Source organism: Numenius arquata, chromosome 8 (genome assembly GCF_964106895.1).
Source record: "Numenius arquata chromosome 8, bNumArq3.hap1.1, whole genome shotgun sequence".
Lineage (NCBI taxonomy): Eukaryota > Metazoa > Chordata > Aves > Charadriiformes > Scolopacidae > Numenius > Numenius arquata.
The window spans coordinates 35,169,051-35,189,639 of record NC_133583.1 but is presented as its reverse complement, the minus strand read 5'-3'; the positions used below and the strand labels follow the sequence as shown (position 1 = coordinate 35,189,639).

Here is a 20,589-nt window from a genome sequence, read left to right as displayed (position 1 = left end):
GAACATTAAATTAGTAATTCAGTGACACATCAGGGTAAGCAAGCACCACAGACGCCTGTATCTCCCAAGCACCTAAGGCTGGGAAATAGTCCCAGACGTCCCACAGGTACTCAACACACAAAACCACACCGAAGTCTTCAGAAGTCACTCATGTCTTTCACTAGCTAGAAGGAACAAGAGAAGTAAACCCAAAGAGGTGGCTAACAGCTCTCCTGTGGCAGGAGAGCACAGACCCCATGCCCCCCAGGTGTGCACAGGCTTACTGCACAAGACAACAAAGCAACCTCCCATCCAGCCCTCCGAGTCACAAGCAGCCAGCTATTGGAGTAAAGACACCGCTGCAGCAAGGGCAAGTCAGTTCCAGCTATTTATTCATTGCAGCATTTGAAGTACACCAGGTACTTGCTGAAGGTCCCCAGATAGACAACAGGAAGAATGTTTGGTACAGTAAAATTATATAAAAAGATAGTTAAATAGATAAAATAACATGGTAACCTCTCACTCTTGCTACAAACAGAGCAGAGTAGCCCTGTGCCCAGGCTAACAGCAGCAGCTTCAGTCTTTCCAGCCAATTGGTTACAACATACATGGCCCCATACCCAGGGGACAGCAAGGCATTTGTCTTCACAGTTGAGGCAAGGGGTGTGCTCCTCAGGTCAGCTCTTCAGGAGCTTGGCTTCAGATGCTGTGCAGAGCCCGATTTCCAGAAAGGTTCAATCTTGTTCAGCAGGTCTGGAAAGCCGGTGCCTGCTTTGGTGTACAAATGAAGAGCAGCTCTTCTGAAGATGGGCCTTCAAGTACTTCAGGATCAGCCACAGGTAATGCGTTCGAGCAGTCTGGAAAGACTGGTAGAGCCCAGACAGAGGGCAGCATGCCAGACTATTGTCTTTCCTGAACACTACGCCAGATTTAAACCACATGTTTTGAGGCTGTTCCTGAACCGTGCACAGTTCAGTCATGCTTTTGCAAGGTACTGCTTTGCAACTGTGTTGACAGCCTCCACCTACTTTAGGTCTCCAGTTTTATGCCAGAAAAAAAAATTCCAGACCAGATAGACTAAGTATTTCTCTTCAGTTTTCACATTTCCGTTTTCAGGAACTGTTCACCTTCTGTCGAGAAGGAAGATGGGGTCTGAAGCCATGTGCCTGCAGAACAGCAGGCAACACAAGTAGCACCAGAATGAAGAAAGCCCATGTTACCAATATGAGACTGTTAACCCACTGAGACTGGCTTTACTTAATCTAGGAGATCACTGTATTTCTCTAGAGTCTGCTTCTCCAGTTCCAACAGCTTTTGGTAAAATTTCTCAGCAATTTCTTCATCCACATCCATCTGGAAGACAATAAGAACAGCACCATGAGACCATCACCTTGGGGGCAGATAGCACATGTGCTGAGGGGAGCTCTGAGGATAGCAGGATTCATCTTCAGAGCTTCTACATTCACAAAGAGGCAACTAAAGGCATCTATCACCAGGACACAAGCCAGAACATATTTTGAGGAAGTATCATTACACACTCATCCTGTTCCAACCATCATCTCCACTGTCTTCCAGCCTCCAGCCTGAGCCAAGCGTTACTCTAGGAAGCCTTGCAGATAACCCCCATATCAACATTCAACATGTATCTTGTTTCCACTCCAGCCACAGGACAGCCTTGACCCCAACCCTTCCATGCAAGGCAGATGGCAGACCCCTAGCCAAGTCTCCTGCAACAGGAGGCTGCGATTGCATTTACCTTTCTGGGATCCACATAGCTCTTCCCCAGTCCAGAAGTACAGCTGTGGTATTTGACAAGCGCATCCAGGTACTCGGGCTTCTGTTTGAACAGCCACACCTAGGAAGAACAGCACAAACACATACCAAGTCTAGTGCACACTGTTCCAACCAAGCCTGCAGTCAAGGATCTGGCTGCCAAGGGACACAGGAGAACACACCACAGGCACTTTTATCAAGAAGAGGAAGACTTGACATCTAAAGAAGAAGTTCTGAGCTGGCTCCCCTCAGCTGTGACCTACCTGAGCCAACAGTAAGCCATGTTTATGCCCCAATGCTAAACCACTAAAGCAGTTCACGTGGCTTGGCTAAACTCACTCACTACTCTTCTTGATGCACACTGTCCCCTGCATTACCCACCCTGGTCCCCTGTGCCTGCATGTCTATGGCTGCTTGAGTGCCAACAGGGACAGCAGCATTCTCCCTGACCGAAAGGGAACAAAGTGTTTTTCCAAAATAAATTATTTAATTAAGGGCATAAAGCATGACCTGTTGGATCAGCCCTGGTCCCAGCTGCTCCCCCAGCACTCACTGCTGTAAGCTGTTCAGGAGGGAAATACAGCACCCACCCACCAGCCTGGCAGAGACGCTCTTAGTTAAAGCCAGCAAACACTGGAAGAGCTACCCAAAAGGGAAGAGCATTAAAATCAAGTTGTGAACTACTTACATGAGCTTCTGCTCCATTGTACGGTGTCAGAGTGTAAGTTTTGGCAAAAAAGCGGATCTGAAGGGAAAAGAAGTACATGACAGAATCTGTATTTTGGCCCAAGGTTTCCTTGGCAAGCCCTCTGCAGTCCAGCCACATCAGACCATCTACCACAGGCAGAAACACTTCTCAAAGTTGACTACAGGTAACACCGCACACTTATAACTAAAGCATCCCTTTATCACCACAAACTCTGGTCTCTGGAGCCACCCACCAGATCAGCAACCTTACTGCGTGCCCCCACAAGGAGCTCACCCCCAAAGCAGGAGGCAAGGGGCCACACAAATGCCTTGTGGGCACCTCTTCTGGAATGGTCTCAAGAGCACATCAGGCAGAAGGCAGAGAGGATCTGCAATACTGCCAGTGTTGAGGATAAGTGAGAAGGCATTGCCTTTCCACAGCCAGGAGAAACACGATCCATCAGGATCAGCTGCTGCCAGCTGGGACAGCTTAAGCAAAAGGCCAGTCTTGCAGCAAGAGCATCAAGACTTAAAGCAAGCAGCCTGCGTGCAGGGATGGAACTGTAGTGAACCTGAACAGCTGAAGCCCAGAGGAAGAAAGGCAAGGAAAGTTTTGGGGAAACAGGGGAAGAGGCAGAGAGTGGCAGGCTCTCTGCCTGCCAGAGGGATGGAAAGAAGAAAGCAGGAGACACTGCCTTCTAGAGGGAAGGAAAGAACACTGAAAAATACAGTTTGTTCTAAAAACAGTGAAAATTTCAAAGCACAGGGGCCAACTTTTGTCCCGAGCTCTGCTACTGCCAAAATAATAGGGTTTCATAAGCCCATGGCAGGCTGGCAAAGCTTCTAAGGGGGGGTTTGACAGACACAGCTGTGGCTGAAGGGCTGACCCTGGCTCTATGTCCAGCACCAAACCTCCGCACTCAGCTTGGAAATCAGGGCCCCAAGCTGCCAAAGGGAAGGTTTACAGAGGGACCAGCCTGCCCACTCCAACAGAAGGAAGAACTGTACAGCAGCATGGGTAGCAAGGAGCAAGAAGCTCTCTGTGCATCACTTGCAGTGAAGCATATCACAGCAGGGCTACCTCAACCTAAGAGCAGCCAGGCGATTCACTTACCAACCACATAATGGGCATTAGCAGCTTCCACAGAAAAACTGGCAAAATTCTGTAGGTCATGTTAGACATAACGAGACCAGGACAAACAACACTGGAATACAGACCCTGCAGAGAAGAAACCAAGTGAGACATACTAGGAAGGTGAGTATAGAGACCCTTTAATAGTAGGTGCTCTCCTCTCTGAAGTTACCAGATGCAGAGAGCTATTAGATGTAGTGATTTCCAAGAGGTCCAAATTGGAGATGCTCAGTTAAAACTGTGCCCGTTGCAAGCCTACGAGACAGAAGGCATAACCTCCTGAACACACCACAACATCATGTTGCAGTCTACATGCAGCTCAGCAGCAACAGCAGCCATCCCACAAATTACAACCGGCTCAGATAAAAGGCTACCTCACCGGTAAGAGTTCAGTCTCCTATGACTAAACCACTTTGTCCTGAAGTATTTCAAGAGAGTGAAATCGCTATCACTGGACTAGGGCTGCCAACAAAACCTGGCAATCCCTTGTGACAGGGAAGGCAGGTTTGTTTGTACATCTTAGTGTGACAAAGTTGAGTGGCATGGGGCCATCAGGAGAGATAGCAGAGCCTACACCTCAAGTACTTCCCGGCAAAGCTGCCTGAGCAGCCCTGCTCTCATAGGCAGGTACCCCTGAAAAGAGCAGCAGCTCTTTGTTCTTTAAGACCAATTCTTTGGTCTAAAGAGACAGCTAGAGTTTGCAAGGCAGGGACCATTCCTAAAGTCTTCTGCTTTCAGAAGCATTTCTGACAAGAACCCCAGAAGGAATCTCTCTGGTAGATTCTCCACTACCCACACCACCGGTTCAACCTGCACCATGTTTAGGTCTTACATGTGCATTAAGGAACGTATCGGATTGCTATGAATGAATGCAACTACACAACAACAATGCAATAATAGTTCTAAATAGTGGGAGCTCATTAGGTTTCTTCAGACATGCAAACCCCATCGTCACCTGCTTATTAAATTTCCTGTTCAGAACCACACTTGTCAGATCGGTAGCGTATTTGGAGGAACTGTATGATTCCTGCCCCTTGGCATGCTGATAGTCAGAAAGGCTGAAGGCAGATTCCCTGGCATTGCTGGAAGAGGTCCAGATGAGTCGCGAGGGCTTTTCGTTACCACAGAGTAGAGACTCAAGTTGACGAACCTGCAAAATAATTGTTAACTTATTTAACATCTTGCAGTATAGCTTTGCAGTTCTTAAAAGCCACGAGCTTATCTTGGCTTTCCTAGTCTTGTCCAATCTTCACTAGACTAGCCAAGTGCAGCTATTGCTCAGGTGTAACTTCAGCCCAAGGTCCACCAGGAGTATTTACAAGCAGCCGCCATTCTCTTACACAGCTCAGTTGAGCACTTCAGAGTTTAATACAGTCAAGTCCTGGTATTCACCCTGGACAGAGAGAACTACATACGGTTTACCTCTAGCCACTGACTAACTAGAGTGACCCTGTGATTATATTAACCCTTGCAACAACAACTATCACCATTTATTGCTATTTTAAAGAAGCCCGAGACCTTTGCCCTATCATTCTGCATCTGTCAGACCGCAGCCTGCATCAGCATCTGAACCTGTAAGACAGTACTGGTTCATCAGTACCACCTGTACCCATCCCTACCCACATCAACCACCAGATTGAGGGCTCGATCTTCGTATGCAGCCTCACCAGCATAAAGTGTCCAAAGAGGTTGGTAGCAAACACCTCCTGAAGTCCATCTCCATTAAGCCTGTCCGTCTGGGTCATTATGCCTTCCGCAGTGGTCAGCATGTGAAGCACTTTCCTGGAAGCCAAGGACAGGAGTCAAAGGAAAACATTGCTGTGAGGCATCTACTGCTCCCCCACTTCAGTCCTTCAGAAGCATCTCCCCACCTCACAGGCTCCATACAGACTCTCTAGTTTCACCTTCAAGAGCTCTACTAATCCATGAAAAAGTGGCTGGAAAGAGTTTACAGGGTATCCCAGCCTCTTTATTTGCAAGTGTCTCAATACTGACTAGACCAGAGAAGGCTTGTCTCTTCCTTCATCACAGTAAAATACTAAAGAAAGTCTTGTTCTTAACTTAAGACTTAAAAGAAAGTCTTGTTCTTCGATTTCACATTCAGGTAACAAAATCAAGCTCCAGTGTGGAACTAAGCCCTAGGGCCATGCCTAATTCAGATAAAGCAAGCAGTCTAGCATCTATGTTCAACACCTCAACAACTGTATTAGATTAAATGCAAGTCACTTTGCTCCCTGGCTCACCTTCCCCACGTTGCTTATAGAATAACGATGCTTATCCCCATGGTGATTATAGAACAAGCATCAACTATTAGATTCACAGGATACTGTGATCCACAGCTGAGAACAACTACAAAAGCCTACAGCAGAACCAAAACAACAGTCAGGAGACCCAGTGGGAGCAAACTTCACCTCACCAGCAACACAGCAGCGTTTGTCACAATGCCTTGTGGCAGGATGTGCAGGCTTTCAGTGAACTCTTGCCCTCCCCCTGCACACAGCCGGCCTCACACCAAGGATCAGAAGGAGCAGTGGGTGCCTTGGAGCACCCCAACACTCCACCCAGATGTCAAACCCATCCCACGCAAAGTCAAGCATCCCACAGGGATGTGCTCTGTGTCATGGTGGGGAAGGGAGATAGGGTCTTCAGCCCTGGACACAAGGGTACGCCTTGGCCATGACGATGCTGCCAGCACCCCATACTGCCCACAAGCTGGGGATCAGACTCCCCCAACACCTCCTACCCTGTGAGGAGACCATGCCAGAGAGCCTTGAAGTTCACATGTGGGTTGGGCATGATCCCAGCATTGAGGTAGACAAAGTCCAGACGCTGAAACCTGCGTGGGGAAAAGCAAAAGGGTGAGGTGTGGAGGGTGGACAGGGGGGTCCGGTGGGGGTGGAGGACAGAGTCCTCATACCTGCAGCGGAGCTCACGGGCAACACGCAGGACAGAAGCCAGATTACCCAGGTCCACTTCCACGGTGGAGACCTGAGCGGCGGGGTAGTCGGCCAGGATGAGGTCTCGCGTGGCTTCCATCTTCTGGGCGTTGCGGCAGGCGATACACAGATGGATGCGGCCATCCTCCTCCAGCAGCCGCCGGCACAGCGCCAGCCCCACGCCGCTGCAAGGGCACGGTGTCAGATACAACCCCGAGCGGGCTCGGGAGAGCTAGGACGGGGCGGGACGGCCTTGCCCCAACCCGTCCCGCCCCAGACCTGCTCCGTTACGGTTCCATCCCCACCACTCACCTACTGGCCCCAGTCACCAGCACCACTCGCTCCATCGCGGACACCCGAAGCCGCCACTGCCCCCTCTGCCTCCCTTCCGCCCTATAAGGGACGCCCGTCCGTGACGCCCCGCCCCGCCCCACCGCCCCCGCCAATGGGTGAGCGCGAAGGGGGCGGGGACAGCGCCGCCGGTGGCGTGATGGTCGGCCGAGCGGAGGGGGGCGGGGCGATGCGGGACACGCCCCCTTTCACGCGGACACGCCCCCACGCCGCCGTGAAGGCCACGCCCCCACCGCACAGGCCACGCCCTCGCCGCACAGGCCACGCCCACTCCGCCGAGCTGCTCGGGTCTCCCTTCCCTTCCCTTCCCTTCCCTTCCCTTCCCTTCCCTTCCCTTCCCTTCCCTTCCCTTCCCTTCCCTTCCCTTCTTCCCTTCCCTTCCCCGGCAGCCATGGGGCACTCTGCCCTCACATCCTTTGCCACAGAGGGATGTGTTGCAGCCACACAGAAGTGCCACCAGGTCACTGTGTCCCTGGTGCTGCTGTGGCAGAGAGCTCTGGGCGCACAGGGCCCGCTGGAGATCTCAGGTGCAGACCTGTGCCTGGCGGGGTGGTGTCACAGCTGGAGCAGGGGATGGACACACCACCAGCACCCCCAGCCTCGTTGGTGGGGCTGCTGCTCCGCAGGCGCCCAACGCGCTGTTTAACCCATGGCCGTCCATCCCCCATGCAGGTGCCCATGCACAGAGCCTAGGGGCTCAGGTCAGCGGAAGCCACAGTGTCCGTGTGGCAGATGTCCCCCTACTTGGCCCAGCGGTGCTCCCAGCTCCTGGCTTGCTGAGGCAGGGCTGGGAGAGGCTGTGATGCACCCTGAGCAGGGAGAGGGCATCCGAAGGCAGAGGCAGACGGGTACCGATTTCGTGGCCTGAACAAAGCCTGTCCTCACTCCTGATTCAGCCACAAAGTGACGTGCTGCTGCAGACTATGCACTCAGCGGGGGTGAGACCTCCTCTGCTGCCGCCAGCGGGACTGGGCCAGGGAGACCAGCCAGCCAGTCCCCTACCCTCACCCTCCCCTCTCCCAGGCCCAATACCCCATCTCAGTCCCTGCCAGTGAACATCTGACATGGATGCTGAGCCTCAGAGCACCCTCCCTCTCACCCAAGGAGACAGGCAATCAGTGCGGGTCAACCAGCAGGTCTCTTGAGCATCCTTCCTTCATCTCTTACCCTGTTACATGTGTGCACTCGCCCAACCACCTCAGTGCAGCCCCAGAGCCCCCCAGCGGGCGGAGACCAGCCAGGCTCCTGGAGGTGCCCACAGAGGAGGCGAGATGCCTTCTGAAGTGCCGCAAGGAAACCATGCAACCAGATTCACGTAGCAAGTGTCTCTTCAGCGGGTTTGCCCCTATATACAGGTGCATCTACTGAATATATACATGCCTTAGCAATAGTATACTGGAAACTGTGCCACACGTGACAATGGTGCTGAACTAATGCGTACAAAAGTATGGAGGGGTCCATGTACCCTCTAAGTACAAAGTTCCTTCTGTCCAGCTGCAGGAGGGTCCATTTATGGGGCATGACAGGTAACCTGCCAGGGCTCCTGGTGTGCATGTGGCTTTGGCACCTGCCCAGTTTGCTCGTGGAGCTGCCGGACCTGGGAGGACGGACTGGTGCCAGGCTGCTATGGGATGCTCAGGGCGGCAGAGCCCAGCCCAGGCATTTGAGCCGAGCTGTGATCCCTGGGCCAAGAGCCAGGGAAAGCCGGGGTGCCCGCTGCTCCATGCCCATGGGCTGTTGCAGGCTTGGGCATCAGGCAGAAGCCGGTGAAGACTCTGCTATGTGCGTTCCTCTCATGGCAGATGAAGATGTGGGTTAACCCTGGGAGAGGAGGACCTGGAGATTTCCCCTTGGAGGTGAAAGGTGCTAACATCCTGCCATGCCACCATCTGCCACGTAGCACCCGCAGGGCATCCAAAATGCATTTCAGGAGCAGTTGAGCAGCTCTGAAGTAGCTGTGGTCAGTGGGAGGAGGTGCCCTCAGCGTGCCTCTCGCCAGGGCTGACATGTCCACTCCTCCCTGGCTGACATGGAGGAGCCTCGGCTGAGCACCCTGCCCACTCCAGCAGCTGGGCGAGGAGCTGGGATTCTCCCTGTGCAACTGGGGTCTGGCCAGCAGGGATGGAGCTTCCTGCCCCTCCATGTGGCATGTCCAAAGGCCATAATGTCCAGAGAGTTTTTGTTTTCATCCTGTAATTGCACAGCCTGATGTGAGCAACTCCCAGCTGCTCCTCAAGCAGGTTGTGGCTGCAGGATGGTCCCTGCTCCAGCAGGCACATACCTGTGTACATTCCTTCCCCAGGTGCCCGCCCTGCACATGGGCCGGGAGCTTCCTCATGGAGAAAGTCCAGCTGACGTTCTTCCCCTCCAATCTGGAGAGAGAAGCCACTCTCTGTCCTGGTCATCATCACCAAGAACACGCTGCATCAATAAATAACCCTCGTCGCAGCCCACGTTGCTCCCGAGCTTGGGTCAGCAAGTGAGCAGGAGGTTTGAGTCATCCCACGCCGTGGCTCTCCTTGCTGCCCTTGGGGTTTTCCTCTGAGGCTTCACTGTACAATGAGAACAAGACCAGCTGCCTGGGTTTTATTGCTAAGTCCGAGTGAAGTGGCTTTGGTTTGAGTACGGGGCTCCTCTGGGGATGGGGAGGGATGGGGATGGGGATGGGGGGGAGCAAAGGGTCATTCTTCACTGGCTGACTCTTGGAGAAGGCGATGGATGTCCTGGAAGGAGGGACGATCTTTAGTGTCCCGTCTCCAGCAGCTGAGCATTAGCTTATAGACTGAGTCAGGGCAAAGTGCAGGCTGGGGAAGATAGGTCTTCAAAACAAAAGGCAAAGATGACAAAGGGAGAGAGTTACTGCCACGGAAACCAAAAAGCAAACTTCCTGGGGAGCCCCTTTTCTCCGTGCACCGGGGCAGGGATCTGTGCTGCTGTATGTTCAGGGGCAAGGGGACCCCCAGACGGCACAGTGAGGGGGCTGGGGATACCTGCTCCTGTCTCCCAGCCTGGCTAAATGCTGGAGCAGGGTCAGTGGGCAAGCAGAGCCCTGGGCTATGTAAAGTACAGGGTTTGCTGCACTGGACCCTTTACCAGGACTCCATTCCAGAAGAGTTCCTGTCCCATAACTCCCCCATAGCTGAGCCAATCTGGACAAATTAAAGTCTTCCCCCAGGTCCCCAGTGTCCCAGGTGCACAGCTGCCTGTCCTGTCCCATCCCGTCCCATCCCATCGCATCCCAACCCATCCTGTCCCTACCTGTCGGCCTTGGTCCCGGAAAAACTCGCCGGTGTTTTCGATGACCTGCTCATCGGACAGCTGAGAGTAGGGCTGCTCCCGGCAGAGTGTGAAGGTCTCCCACAGTGTCACGCCGAACGCCCACACGTCACTGGCCGTTGTGAACTTGCCCTGGCCAGAGGGAGCACAGCGGGGTCAGGCAAAGGCATTACCCCATCCTGCTCCATAAGGCACCCTACATGCCTAGGGTTCAAAACCTATTTCTGGATACATCAGCTTCCAGATCTGGGCTTGGTCCTGCAGACCTGGTCTCTGCCCAGGGCCAAAGCCTGGTGAGCTCTGGGTCCAGCTTGCAATGACTGCTATGAAAGCTGGGCCTTGGTAAGGACCCAGCTCCCTGCAAAGGTATAAAGTAACCCTGCTCCTTCTTCCAGGTCTGACCATGGCCAGGAGAAAATGTAAAGCATCCTGCTCAAAGGCTGGGCACCAGGACACCAAAGATCACTGTAGTCCCCCCATCCTACTTCGAAAAGCCGCTACCCTTCCTGCTTTCTGCATGCTTCACCCTAAAGCTGGGTTCCAGGGAGAAGAGACTTCCCCAACCCTTCTGCACTCTCTAACCCGAGGAAAAGAGGCTGTGAGCAGCTCCAGGGCCATGTCAGTGACCATCAGAGGAACCCAGCCCTCCGCGTACCAGCAGGATGCTCTCCCAGGACATCCAGCGGATGGGGAGCACTGCCCGCCCCTGGATGCGGTAGTAGTCCCCACTGTAGAGATTCCTGCTCATGCCGAAGTCGGCTATCTTGATGGTGTACTGCTTGCCCACCAGGCAGTTGCGCGTGGCCAGGTCTCGGTGCACGAAGTTGAGGGAGGAGAGGTACTTCATGCCAGAGGCGATCTGGGTGGCCATGAACCGCAGGTCGCTGTAGCTGCCAGGGAGGGGAACAAGGGAGGAACTGAGGTGACGGGAAGGAGGACAGACAGAGGATACATGGCCCCAAGTGGGGCACCCCATAGACAAGCAGGGTGCCTGGAGCAGGCAGCCCTGTCTGACCCTGTCTATCCCAGGTGGTGCTACCTGATGGTGGGTGTATTGCCGGCAGGGGGGCTGCCTGCCTGCTGGCGGGACAGGAACTGGTTGAGGTCTCCGTTCTCCATGTACTCGGTGATCATGCACAGCGGGTCGTCTGTGATGCACACAGCCAGCAGCCGGATGATGTTGGGGTCTTTCAACCGTGACATGATCTTGATTTCCTTCAGAAAATCATTCCTTTCCGGAACAGAAACCACACAGATCGGATAGACAGACCCAGAGGGGCATGGAGATGTGCACAGACGAGTCGAGGGTGTCACCCGTCCACCCAAGCCTCGTAGGGGATCCATGGGTCCCCTCCCCTGGGAGTGGGGGGCATGAAGGGGAGCTAGCGCCAATCCACACACAGCTGCAGGGTAGACTCGGTGGGTAGATGGAACGCTGGGGAGCTGGTTAGGACCAGCAAGGACCAACAGTCCTGAATCGCAGTAGCCCAACATCCCCAGAAAGCTCAGACATGGTCCTTACAGCTGCACTGAGAAGCTGGCCACTGGAGGCAGGGGACACTTTCCAAGCATCCCTGCTCTCCTGGAGGGGACTTTATGTAGGGGACAATGCTGGGGCATGTGCACCCCCCGGCCCTGTACCTGGCGTTCTTGTTGGCATCCGCTCGCAGCATCTTCACAGCCACCAGCACGGGGCGGTTGGAGCTAGTGTCCAAGCCTTCCAGGGCAAAGTCCTTGCCTGTGAACTTCTCCATCCCCTCCACTTCGCAGAGATGAACCTGGAGGGGGAAAAGAGGCAGCCATTACCTCCACCAACTGGAAGCCACCCCTGGCCCCCGCAAACCGGAAAGAGCCTTAGAATCATAGAATGATTTGGGTTGGAAGGGACCTTAAAGATCATCTAGTTCCAACCCCACTGCCATGGGCAGGGATACCCTCCACTACACCAGGTTGCTCAAAGCCCCATCCAGGCTGGCCTTGAACACTTCCAGGGATGGTGCATCCACAGCTTCTCTGAGAAACCTGCTCCAGTGCCTCACCACCCCCAGAGTAAAGAATTTCTTCCTAATATCCAATCTAAATCTCCCCTCTTTCAGTTTAAAACCATTACCCCTCCTCCTATCACTACACTGCCTCAAAAGAGTCCCTCCCCATCTCTCCTGTAGGCCCCCTTTAGGTACTGGAAGGCTATAATTAGGTCTCCTCAGAGCTTTCTCTTCTCCAGGCTGAACAACCCCAACTTTCTCAGCCTGTCTTCATAGGAGAGGTGTTCCAACCCTCTGATAACCGTCATGGCCCTCCTCTGGACTTACTCCAACAGGTCCATGTCCTTCTTATGCTGGGGGTCCCAGAGCTGGACACAGTACTCCAGGTGGGGTCTCACCAGAGCAGAGTAGAGGGGCAGAATCACCTCCCTTGATCTGCTGGCCACGCTTCTTTTGATGCACCCCAGGATGCAACTGGGTTTCTGGGCTGCCAGCATGCATTGTCAGCTCATGTTGAACTTTTCATCCACCAGTACCCTCCTCAGGGCTGCTCTCAATCCATTCTCTGCCCAGCCTGTATTTGTGCTTTGGATTACCCCAACCCATGTGCAACACCAGGGCTTGTGAACGTGAGGCTGCTCCTATCTGTCTGTAGAGGGCCTCAGTCTTCCTGGTAGGGTGGCCTGTAGCAGTCCCTCACTGTAACTTCACCTGTCCCTGGCCTCCCTTTAATCCTGACCCATAAACTCTTGGTCAGCTCCTCATCCATCCCCAGGCAGAGCTCCATTCACTCCAGCTGGTCATTGACATAGAGGGTGACACCCCCTCTTTCTGAAGAGCCTATATCTTTCCCTTCCAACACTCTAGTCACAGGAGCCATCCCACCATGTCTCCATGATGCCAATAAGATCATGGCCCTGCAGGCATGTGCACTTCTCTTACTCTTGTTTGTTCTCCATGCTATAGACACTTGCATAGAGGCACTTAAGTTGGGCACTAGATGAAGCTGACTTACTGGCTGGAGTAGCTGTTGTTCCTTTGTGCTGCACTCCAGGTGCTCTCCTGCTGACCTGCAACCCTTCTCCAGGCTCTGGGCATCTATCGTTGCCTCTAGCATCGAACTGATAGGAATGGGATGGATTGAGGTTCCCCTCTCCTAGTAACTTTAGTTTAAAGCCCTCTTCATGAGCTTGTCAAGCATTAGACCGAAGATGCTCTTCCCCTTCTTTGACAAATGGACCCCATCAGCTCCCAGTAGACCTTCTCAAAGTGAGTCACATGGTCTAAGTAGCCAAATCTCTGGCTGCGGCACCAGACCTCTAGCCATTTGTTGACTCACCAGATTTGACTGGTCCCTTCAAACCCCTAAATTGAGAGGATTGATGAAAAAAATAGATTTGTCCGAGTCCTGCTCAGAGCAGGACTGGCTCCCACTCACCTCCCCAAACTGGCCTTCTCCCAGCTTCTCCTTGAAGGTCAGCAGCTTCCTGGGGAACTCTTCAACAGCCACATCCTTGCCAGAGAGCAGGTCCATGGTGAGGGCCGGAACTGAGTAGGTGTTGCCACCCGTCACACCCTGCAGGTTCACGATGTCGGCCTCAGCATAGTGGGGGACACCCTCGGGGACGCTGGCCTGGGGTGGCTTCACAGGGCCGCTGCAGCCTGTGGGACGAGAGTGGGGCCAGCCCTGCCTGGGTGTCCTGTCCTGCACCCTCTGCTCCCTGGTGCCTGCTCACAGTCCAGTCACCAGCTTCTCCATCCCCATCCTCCCCAGAGCCCCCATGCTGCCCGGCACCATTGGGCTCCTGCAGACATTACAGGCTGCTCCACTCCTTCCCCATCACCGACAAATGCATCAACCCAACCCCAAGCGCCAGATGAGCAGGGATCAGTGCCCAACCTCCAGATGACCAAGGAAGAGATGCCAGAGCAACCCAAGGACGGTAGTGGGGACACAGCTCAGCCTGGTGGTGAACACCTGTGATGGTTCTTGGCCACAGGTTTTGTGTGACTTCAGAGTGTGATGTGTGGGAGCTTGTGTGACCTCCTCCCCACCCTTCTGTGCCAAAATATTTGGAGATTGGCCAAAAGCAGGGGCTGGGGAGAGGGGACTGCAGCAGGCTCGATGCGCGGTAGATGGCTCTAAGCACGAAGGGCGTCCCAGCTCTCACCCGTGTCCTCCTCCCCCGGGGTGAACTCGGGCAGCTTGCGGATCAGGCGGGAGGGCTCCTGGTAGTCGGGTCCTAGGGGGAATATGCGGTCGTAGGTGGAGCTGGACTCCTGCTCGCTGGAGGAGGAGGAGCGGTTGTGGTTGAACATGCTGGATTCACTGGGCAGGGAGAGGCTGACAGTCATTTCGTCATCCAGCATCCTCCGTGAGGCCTGTGAGAGGTGGGGCAAGGGAGGAGAGAGCTGGCACAGGGCATCTTGCAACACCAGCAGTATGGGGTCTCCTGCACTCCATGGCACTGTGGCCATGCACAGCCCCAAGCCCTCCTCTCTGGTGCACTGTCCCAGGGCTCCAGCATCCACCTGGGGAAGGTGTTTATCCTCATGTCCCCCCCTTCTATTTTCTGCCTCTATGGAGAAGAGTTTGGCTCCATCACTTCTGTGGCTTCCCTTGGTTAGCTGGGGGCTGCAGTGGGATCCCTTTGGGCTCCTCTTCCCCAGCCCAGTTTTAGGACAGAGGAATTGACAAGCAGGGAGGTCCCAAAGTCACTACCCTGCTCAGCTACATCCCCTTGCTTGGGAGATGGGTACAAATCACAACCTTCCCGAGGAAGGGAAGGGAGCATCATCCCCCTCAGGCAGTCTGCTTTCCCTATGCTGAGCTCCCAGAAGACCCTGCCCAGGATAAGCTCAGTGCCCTGAGGCACCTCTCCAGCCACCCCTCACTTGCCCACCTTCTCTAGCATCTTCTGCCAGAACTGCCGCCACAGTATGATGACAATGATGGCCACCAGGATGAAGATGATTGCCACCAGGCACCCGATCAGGATACGCGTGTTGCTGTCGTCTACCTTGAGTGTGGGATCTAGCAGGAGAAGGGGACAGCAAGAGCAAGTCATGCTGGAGTGTGGGGAGACCCCCCTGCCCCTTTCTTCCATCGGATAGGACAGGGCCTCCCAGAGAATCTCCCCACCCAGCTCTGGGTGATGTGCTTTTTGATGCCTTACCATAAGTGGTGGGGACCACGGGCATCTCGGGGGGAGCCATTGAGTTGTTGTACATGGCTGCATCTGGCAAGGGAGAAGAGGAGAGCATCAGGGTGGGTGGTGTGGGTGCCCCACAGCCCCACTCCCTCCTTGAAACCCCTCCAGGAGGGCCTGGTCCCTGTGGGCCTCGTGGTGGCAGGTACCCGACTGGAAGGTGATCTCGCTGAACATCATCCAGGCATCAGCGAAGTAGTACTGGCACTTGATGGCGCTGGCCATGCGGTGGAGCAGGGGCACGGTGACAAAGCGGGCACTGGGGTTCACGTCATCCAGCACCAGCACTGAGGAGACGGCGCTGGGCTCCCACTCGCTGGTGTCGGAGCGGAAGTAGCACTGCACCTCCTTGAAGATCTTCACCCCTTTGGCGAACATGTTGTTGCAGTGGACCTGTGGGGCAGCCTGTCAGCACAGCCATGGTGGGGACAGGGATGGGGGACAGGGCAGGGGGCATGCAGACCTTCATGGCGGTGAAGTTCCTGATGCGGTCGAACTCGAAGGTGATCTCCACGTAGCCGCCGGCGGTGCTCTCGTTGCGCCAGCCGACATAGTCATAGCCCGGCCAGACATGGTATTCATGGGTCTGTGTGAAGTCGTCCAGCCCTGACACCCCGTCCGTCAGCTGGCCCAGGCCCTCCGTCATGCTGGCACGTGCAAGGGGGGAAAGGGAGCGTGACTCTTGCCAACCCCACAAACCTGACACCACCCAGCACCACCCCCCAGCAGCTCCTCGCAGCCCCTGGGAAATTCAGGGTAGGCTTTTCTTCTTCTTGATGTTCTCTCTGAAAAAGGCTGCAGGATGCTGAAGTGCAGTGCAGTTAGCATAAATCCAAAAGAAGGACTGGGGGTTCTTTTCCCATCATGCTGTCCCCATCATGACATGCAGCCTCCCAGAGCTGGCCATGTACCCCCTGCTTCAGGGACACCCTAAGTATTTGCTCTTCTGAGGATCAGCAAACGCAGGGAAGAAACATCCCCATCCTCTCCTGCCCAGCGCATCACCCAGATGTGCATTAGCCCGCAGGGTCCTCACCTGTACCCAAATGCCCCGTCATACACCGAGTCGTTCAGGTAGATGACGGTGCCCCCAGGAAGGACGAGCTGCTGCCCAGCTGGTGCATTGTAGGACACCAGCCCATCTGCAGGGAGAGGAAGATGAGCAGCTGTCCATCCCAGACACACCGCTGCTAGTGACCCCAGTGGGACAGACAGCCCCCAGTGGGATGGACAGCCCCCTGGCCAGGCACTGGGGACACGGGGAAGGGCACAGGACCACACCACCCACCCAGCCAGACGCAGCCGTACAGCTCCACGCGCAGACAGACGTTCATGGAGTGGTCAGTGACGGGGATGAAGCGGACGAAGCGCGCAATAAGGGGCGGCTCCAGGTCCTTGAGGACAATGTCGTAAGGGTTGGTATTTCCATCCAGCACCTGGGAAGAGACAAGCGTGGTAGGGACAGGCAGACACAGACCCCCACCTGCCACCCATTACAGCCCCCACGTGCTTCCTCACCTGCTTCCCATGCCGATTCCTCCAGGAGATCCATCGGGTACCATCCCGGCTGTAGTTGATCTTATACATGGGGGCAAACTCATTGCCATGGCCCCCAGCGTGCCGCCCCTGGGTGCCCACCAGCGTGATGAAGTGGAGTGCGTGCAGGTCAATCTGCAGGAATTCCTTCAGGTCGTCAGGCTCCACTGGGATCTCGGGGCACCAGGCACCATCTCCATCCTCCGAGTCCAACCTGAGAAACCAGAGTGGAGGAGACATTTGCAGGTGACAAAAGCTGACCCCATGCCTTCCTTCTGCCCCTCTGTGGCAGCCCAGACCCTGCCGTGGCTGTCACGGTAGGGTTCCCATGCCCACCCTGCCAGCTGTCCCTGCACTCACCGTCCGTACTTGGCAGCTGTGGACTCGGACCACTGACTGGATGCCGAGATGTCCTCATCAGGAATGTGCCCGCCCGACATTCCCAAGGGGTACCGGCACACCGCTGAAACGAGACCAGTGGGGCGCTGAGCAGGCATCCCGTCTCCCCTCCCCGGCTGAGATTTGTGCTGAAATACAGCACAAATGGGGCACATCCACAGTGCTTCAGGCACTGCAGCCCGGGCAGCTCGGGCATAGCAGCACTCTCCATCCCTCTGGCTTACAGAGGGGGGACAAAGCATGGTGGGATAGTCCTACACAGGCAGGCAGGCACCCGCCTGGGCAAATGGCGCCACTGGCCAGAAGCAGATGCCAGCCCAGCTCCAAGCAAAGCCAGGAGCAAGAGGAGGCAGCACTCCAAGGGCTCCTGGACATACCTAGTCCCTGTCCCTGGAGATCCCTTCAGCCTTGCTGGCAAACATTTCAGCTGCAGTGGAGGAAGAGCCCGTGGGCTGGCACTGCTGTCCCCACGCTCCTTGTTCTGGGGGCATTCCAGAGGCTGCTCACCCGAAAAACCCACCCGCAGCAACCTGTTCTCACCTGTGCCATCCCACTGCTCCCCCCACCTGCCTGGGGGAACAAGTGACAAAGGTGGGCGCTCAGGGCCCCAAGCTGGCCCCGTGGCTCCCATCGCCAGCCCTGCTCCAGCCCCGGCTGCGAGTGGAAAAGTACCCGGGGTGGCGTGTGGGCTGCGTCCCCGAGTGGCAGCTGGCTCCCCCGGCACCGCATCCACGCTGCTTCCCAGGAGTTATTTTTTCACGCCCTGCTGCCAAGAGAGCTGCTGAAAGGCCGGCTTGTTTGGCCGTGTTTACTGTCTGGCCGCTGGCTCCAGCCCACAGCGCTCCCTCCGCACGCCACCCCGAGCAAACACCCGCACCGAGGTGGCAGGGCCCAGGCGAGGATGCAGTCCTGGGGCCACCTCCTGCCTCTGAGGCTGCCAGCTCGCCCAGTGCTGTGACGGCAAGGAGCTGCTGCCCAGCAGCCAGCTCCCATCCCTGGGGGCCCTGTGCCCCAGGGACCATCTCCTGCCTCGGACAGAAGGATGGGCACATCTTCACCGTGAGCGTTGGCACAGCGGGCAGCATCTCTTCTTTCTCTCCAGCTCTCCTCCCACTTGTGATACTCTGCAGAGTGCAGCCCCTCTGAATTCCCATTTAACTCTTCCTGAACGTGGAGCCAGCCCAGCTACTTTGCCCTAAGTAATAACCATCTTGGCCACTCAAAGCTGACACTGCCAGCCCTGGATGGCTGCAGAAGAAACAGGATTGCTTCCCTAAGCACCATGCAACCTTCAGGGAAGACCCTGCAAACTCTTCCCACAGATGGAAGAAGACTTTGAAGGGACTTGTTACAGGGATGCCCAGGGGAAACCCTGCGGTGCTGAAGGAGCCACGGCTCTGAGTCCATCCCTGCAACACAGGACGGGGCTGAGCCCTGCGGAAACAACCATTTAAACACACTTCTCTCACTGACGTCCAGCACAGTGTTGTGGTTTCTGAGCAGAAGCCAGGCACCTAGTCAAGCTGCTTTACTAAAGCCAACCTTGGTTTGATGCGAAACCACCAAAGAAAGCACATCCCAGCGGCAGCAAACAATACCCCAGCGCCTTGCCTTATGCATGCCTCAGCCTCAAAACCGAGCAGGCTCGATGAGCCCCCATGGAGAAGGGCCCCACTCAGAACCCTGGGCTCCGGCTGCAGGGCTTTGCCCATACCCCAGTGCCAGCCCACCGGTGCCAGGAGAGACAGCCGTGGCACACGGAGGATGCTTTCTGGATCACTAGCAGTGGCCAAGCCGCATGCAGGACAGCAGAATGCCCAGGCAGGCTTGGGTTTGGGGGGCCATCACACACTGCTCCCAGAGCTGGGAAAGTCCTGGAGATGGTAGAGGTGATGTGAGCCCAAGCTTGGATGCCCTGGCAGGAGCACAGCCCAGGGAAACACACCTCACGGCTCTTGCAGCCACCTGGTCCCCATCTCACTTACCTGGGTTGACCTGGGCTCTCACAGCCCGCAGGACTTCCAGCAGCAGCAGCGGCAGCAGCAGCAGGGCTGGTCTAGGGGTGGCTGGCATGTCGGCAGTCCTACAGAGACAGAGCCAGGACTGAAATGTCAGTCCTGCTTGGAGCAGCCAGCCGAGGACAGGAGGGCTTCCCCTTCATGAGACCCTGCATCCCCCAGCTTAGCCTCAGAGGAGGAGCAGAGCTCCAAGCCTTCACATCTGTGATGGTGGTCAAATGTGTCCTGGTGTCCCATCCCCTTCACCATCACCCCCCGGGGGCCACAGCGTGGTGGTGCCACGCTGATGCAGCCCCAGCACGGGCAGGTACATGGCCCTGCCACAACCCTGGACATGGCCACATGAAACGGTCAGGGGACCCACACAAACCTCCCAGGCCTCTGCCTGGGGCCAGTGCCATCCGGCTCCACCAGCAGGCAGAAAGGCTCCAGCTGGGCAACTCGCCCTTGGATGGCTTTGAAAGCAAGGTGTTGCACAACCCCATCATATAACAAAATAATAGCACGTTGCAACACGCTTTTTCCCTGCCTTCTGGCTCAGGAGAGATAATATCAGATAATCACCCAAGATTTACAGCATATTTGTGACAGTTCTCTATGGTGGAGGGGATCTTGGGGACATCTTGACAGGCTGAGAGAGTCGGGGTTGTTCAGCCTGAAGAAGAGAAGGCTCTGGGGAGACCCTATAGCAGCCTTCCAGTACCTAAAGGGGGCCTACAGGAGAGACGGGGAGGGACTCTTTATCAGGGAGTATAGTGATGGGACAAGATGTAACGGTTTCAAATTGGAAGACAGTAGCTTTAGATTAGATATCAGGAAGAAATTCTTTACTGGGAGAATGGTGAGGCACTGGGTGCTCTGAGAATGGGTTTCTCAGAGAAGCTGTGGATGCCCCATCCCTGGAAGTGTTCAAGGCCAGGCTGGATGGGGCTTTGAGCAACCTGCTCTAGTGGGAGGTGTCCCTGTCCGTGGCAGTGAGGTTGGAACTAGATGATCTTTAAGGTCCCTTCCAACCCAAACCATTCTACGATTCTATGACATGGGTGATACAGAAAGGTGTGACAGAGGGCATGGGAGCCAGCTTGCACCTGCTGCCTCTAGGGGGTGTGTCAAATGGGGCTGGAGAGGAGCTGGGGTCCTGGCAATGGGGCTTGGGCTGTCCAGTGATGGTGGGGTCTCCTCGGAGCAGGGTGCAGCACATGGTGCAAGGGGATCCCCCCCAGGCCCCAGGCCTGGGACATGCCTGCCCTCCAAGTCAGCGCTGTCACCACAGCCACTTTGCAGGGCAGCAGCCATCGCCCTGGTTCT

General features: G+C 55.5%; 2 protein-coding genes across 3 annotated transcripts; both read right to left on the bottom strand.

Annotated features, from left to right (window-relative positions):
• Window positions 1-355: 355 nt before the first annotated feature.
• Window positions 356-6,903, bottom strand: HSD17B7 (hydroxysteroid 17-beta dehydrogenase 7). 2 transcript variants are annotated; one of them, XM_074152343.1, is made up of 9 exons: window positions 6,820-6,903; window positions 6,489-6,692; window positions 6,315-6,407; window positions 5,239-5,353; window positions 4,527-4,721; window positions 3,554-3,658; window positions 2,441-2,497; window positions 1,736-1,834; window positions 356-1,332 (listed from the first exon to the last, which is right to left on the bottom strand). In XM_074152343.1, the coding sequence occupies exons 1-9, from the start codon at window positions 6,852-6,854 to the stop codon at window positions 1,237-1,239; spliced, it is 999 nt and encodes a 332-aa protein (XP_074008444.1). In that variant the 5' UTR covers window positions 6,855-6,903; the 3' UTR covers window positions 356-1,236. The 2 variants fall into 2 exon arrangements, with proteins under 2 accessions (XP_074008444.1, XP_074008445.1); XM_074152344.1 differs by lacking the exon at window positions 6,315-6,407 and having other exon boundaries at window positions 362-1,332; window positions 6,820-6,854.
• A 2,636-nt stretch (window positions 6,904-9,539) lies between these two features.
• DDR2 (discoidin domain receptor tyrosine kinase 2) lies at window positions 9,540-19,336 on the bottom strand. The gene is made up of 16 exons (XM_074151402.1): window positions 19,249-19,336; window positions 17,225-17,327; window positions 16,847-17,078; window positions 16,617-16,764; window positions 16,365-16,470; window positions 15,792-15,975; window positions 15,478-15,721; window positions 15,296-15,358; window positions 15,023-15,153; window positions 14,291-14,501; window positions 13,558-13,781; window positions 11,776-11,912; window positions 11,174-11,365; window positions 10,790-11,024; window positions 10,117-10,266; window positions 9,540-9,677 (listed from the first exon to the last, which is right to left on the bottom strand). Exons 1-16 carry the CDS (start codon window positions 19,334-19,336, stop codon window positions 9,540-9,542), a joined length of 2,586 nt encoding a protein of 861 aa, XP_074007503.1.
• Between the last annotated feature and the right edge of the window lie 1,253 nt (window positions 19,337-20,589).

What these genes read in the sequence shown, in the direction of transcription:
- HSD17B7 (XM_074152343.1), bottom strand. Translation starts at nt 6,854, where the DNA reads ATGGAGCGAGTGGTGCTGGTGACTGGGGCCAGTAG. An exon ending in GCCCGTGAGCTCCGCTGCAG is followed by an intron (nt 6,408 to 6,488) that starts GTATGAGGACTC and finishes TTCCCCACGCAG; the next exon opens with GTTTCAGCGTCTGGACTTTG. An exon ending in ACAATGGAGCAGAAGCTCAT is followed by an intron (nt 1,835 to 2,440) that starts GTAAGTAGTTCA and finishes TGTTCTTCCTAG; the next exon opens with GTGTGGCTGTTCAAACAGAA.
- DDR2 (XM_074151402.1), bottom strand. Translation starts at nt 19,336, where the DNA reads ATGCCAGCCACCCCTAGACCAGCCCTGCTGCTGCTGCCGCTGCTGCTG. An exon ending in GGCAGAAGATGCTAGAGAAG is followed by an intron (nt 14,502 to 15,022) that starts GTGGGCAAGTGA and finishes CACCTCTCACAG; the next exon opens with GCCTCACGGAGGATGCTGGA. An exon ending in GGCAATACACCCACCATCAG is followed by an intron (nt 11,025 to 11,173) that starts GTAGCACCACCT and finishes CCTCCCTGGCAG; the next exon opens with CTACAGCGACCTGCGGTTCA.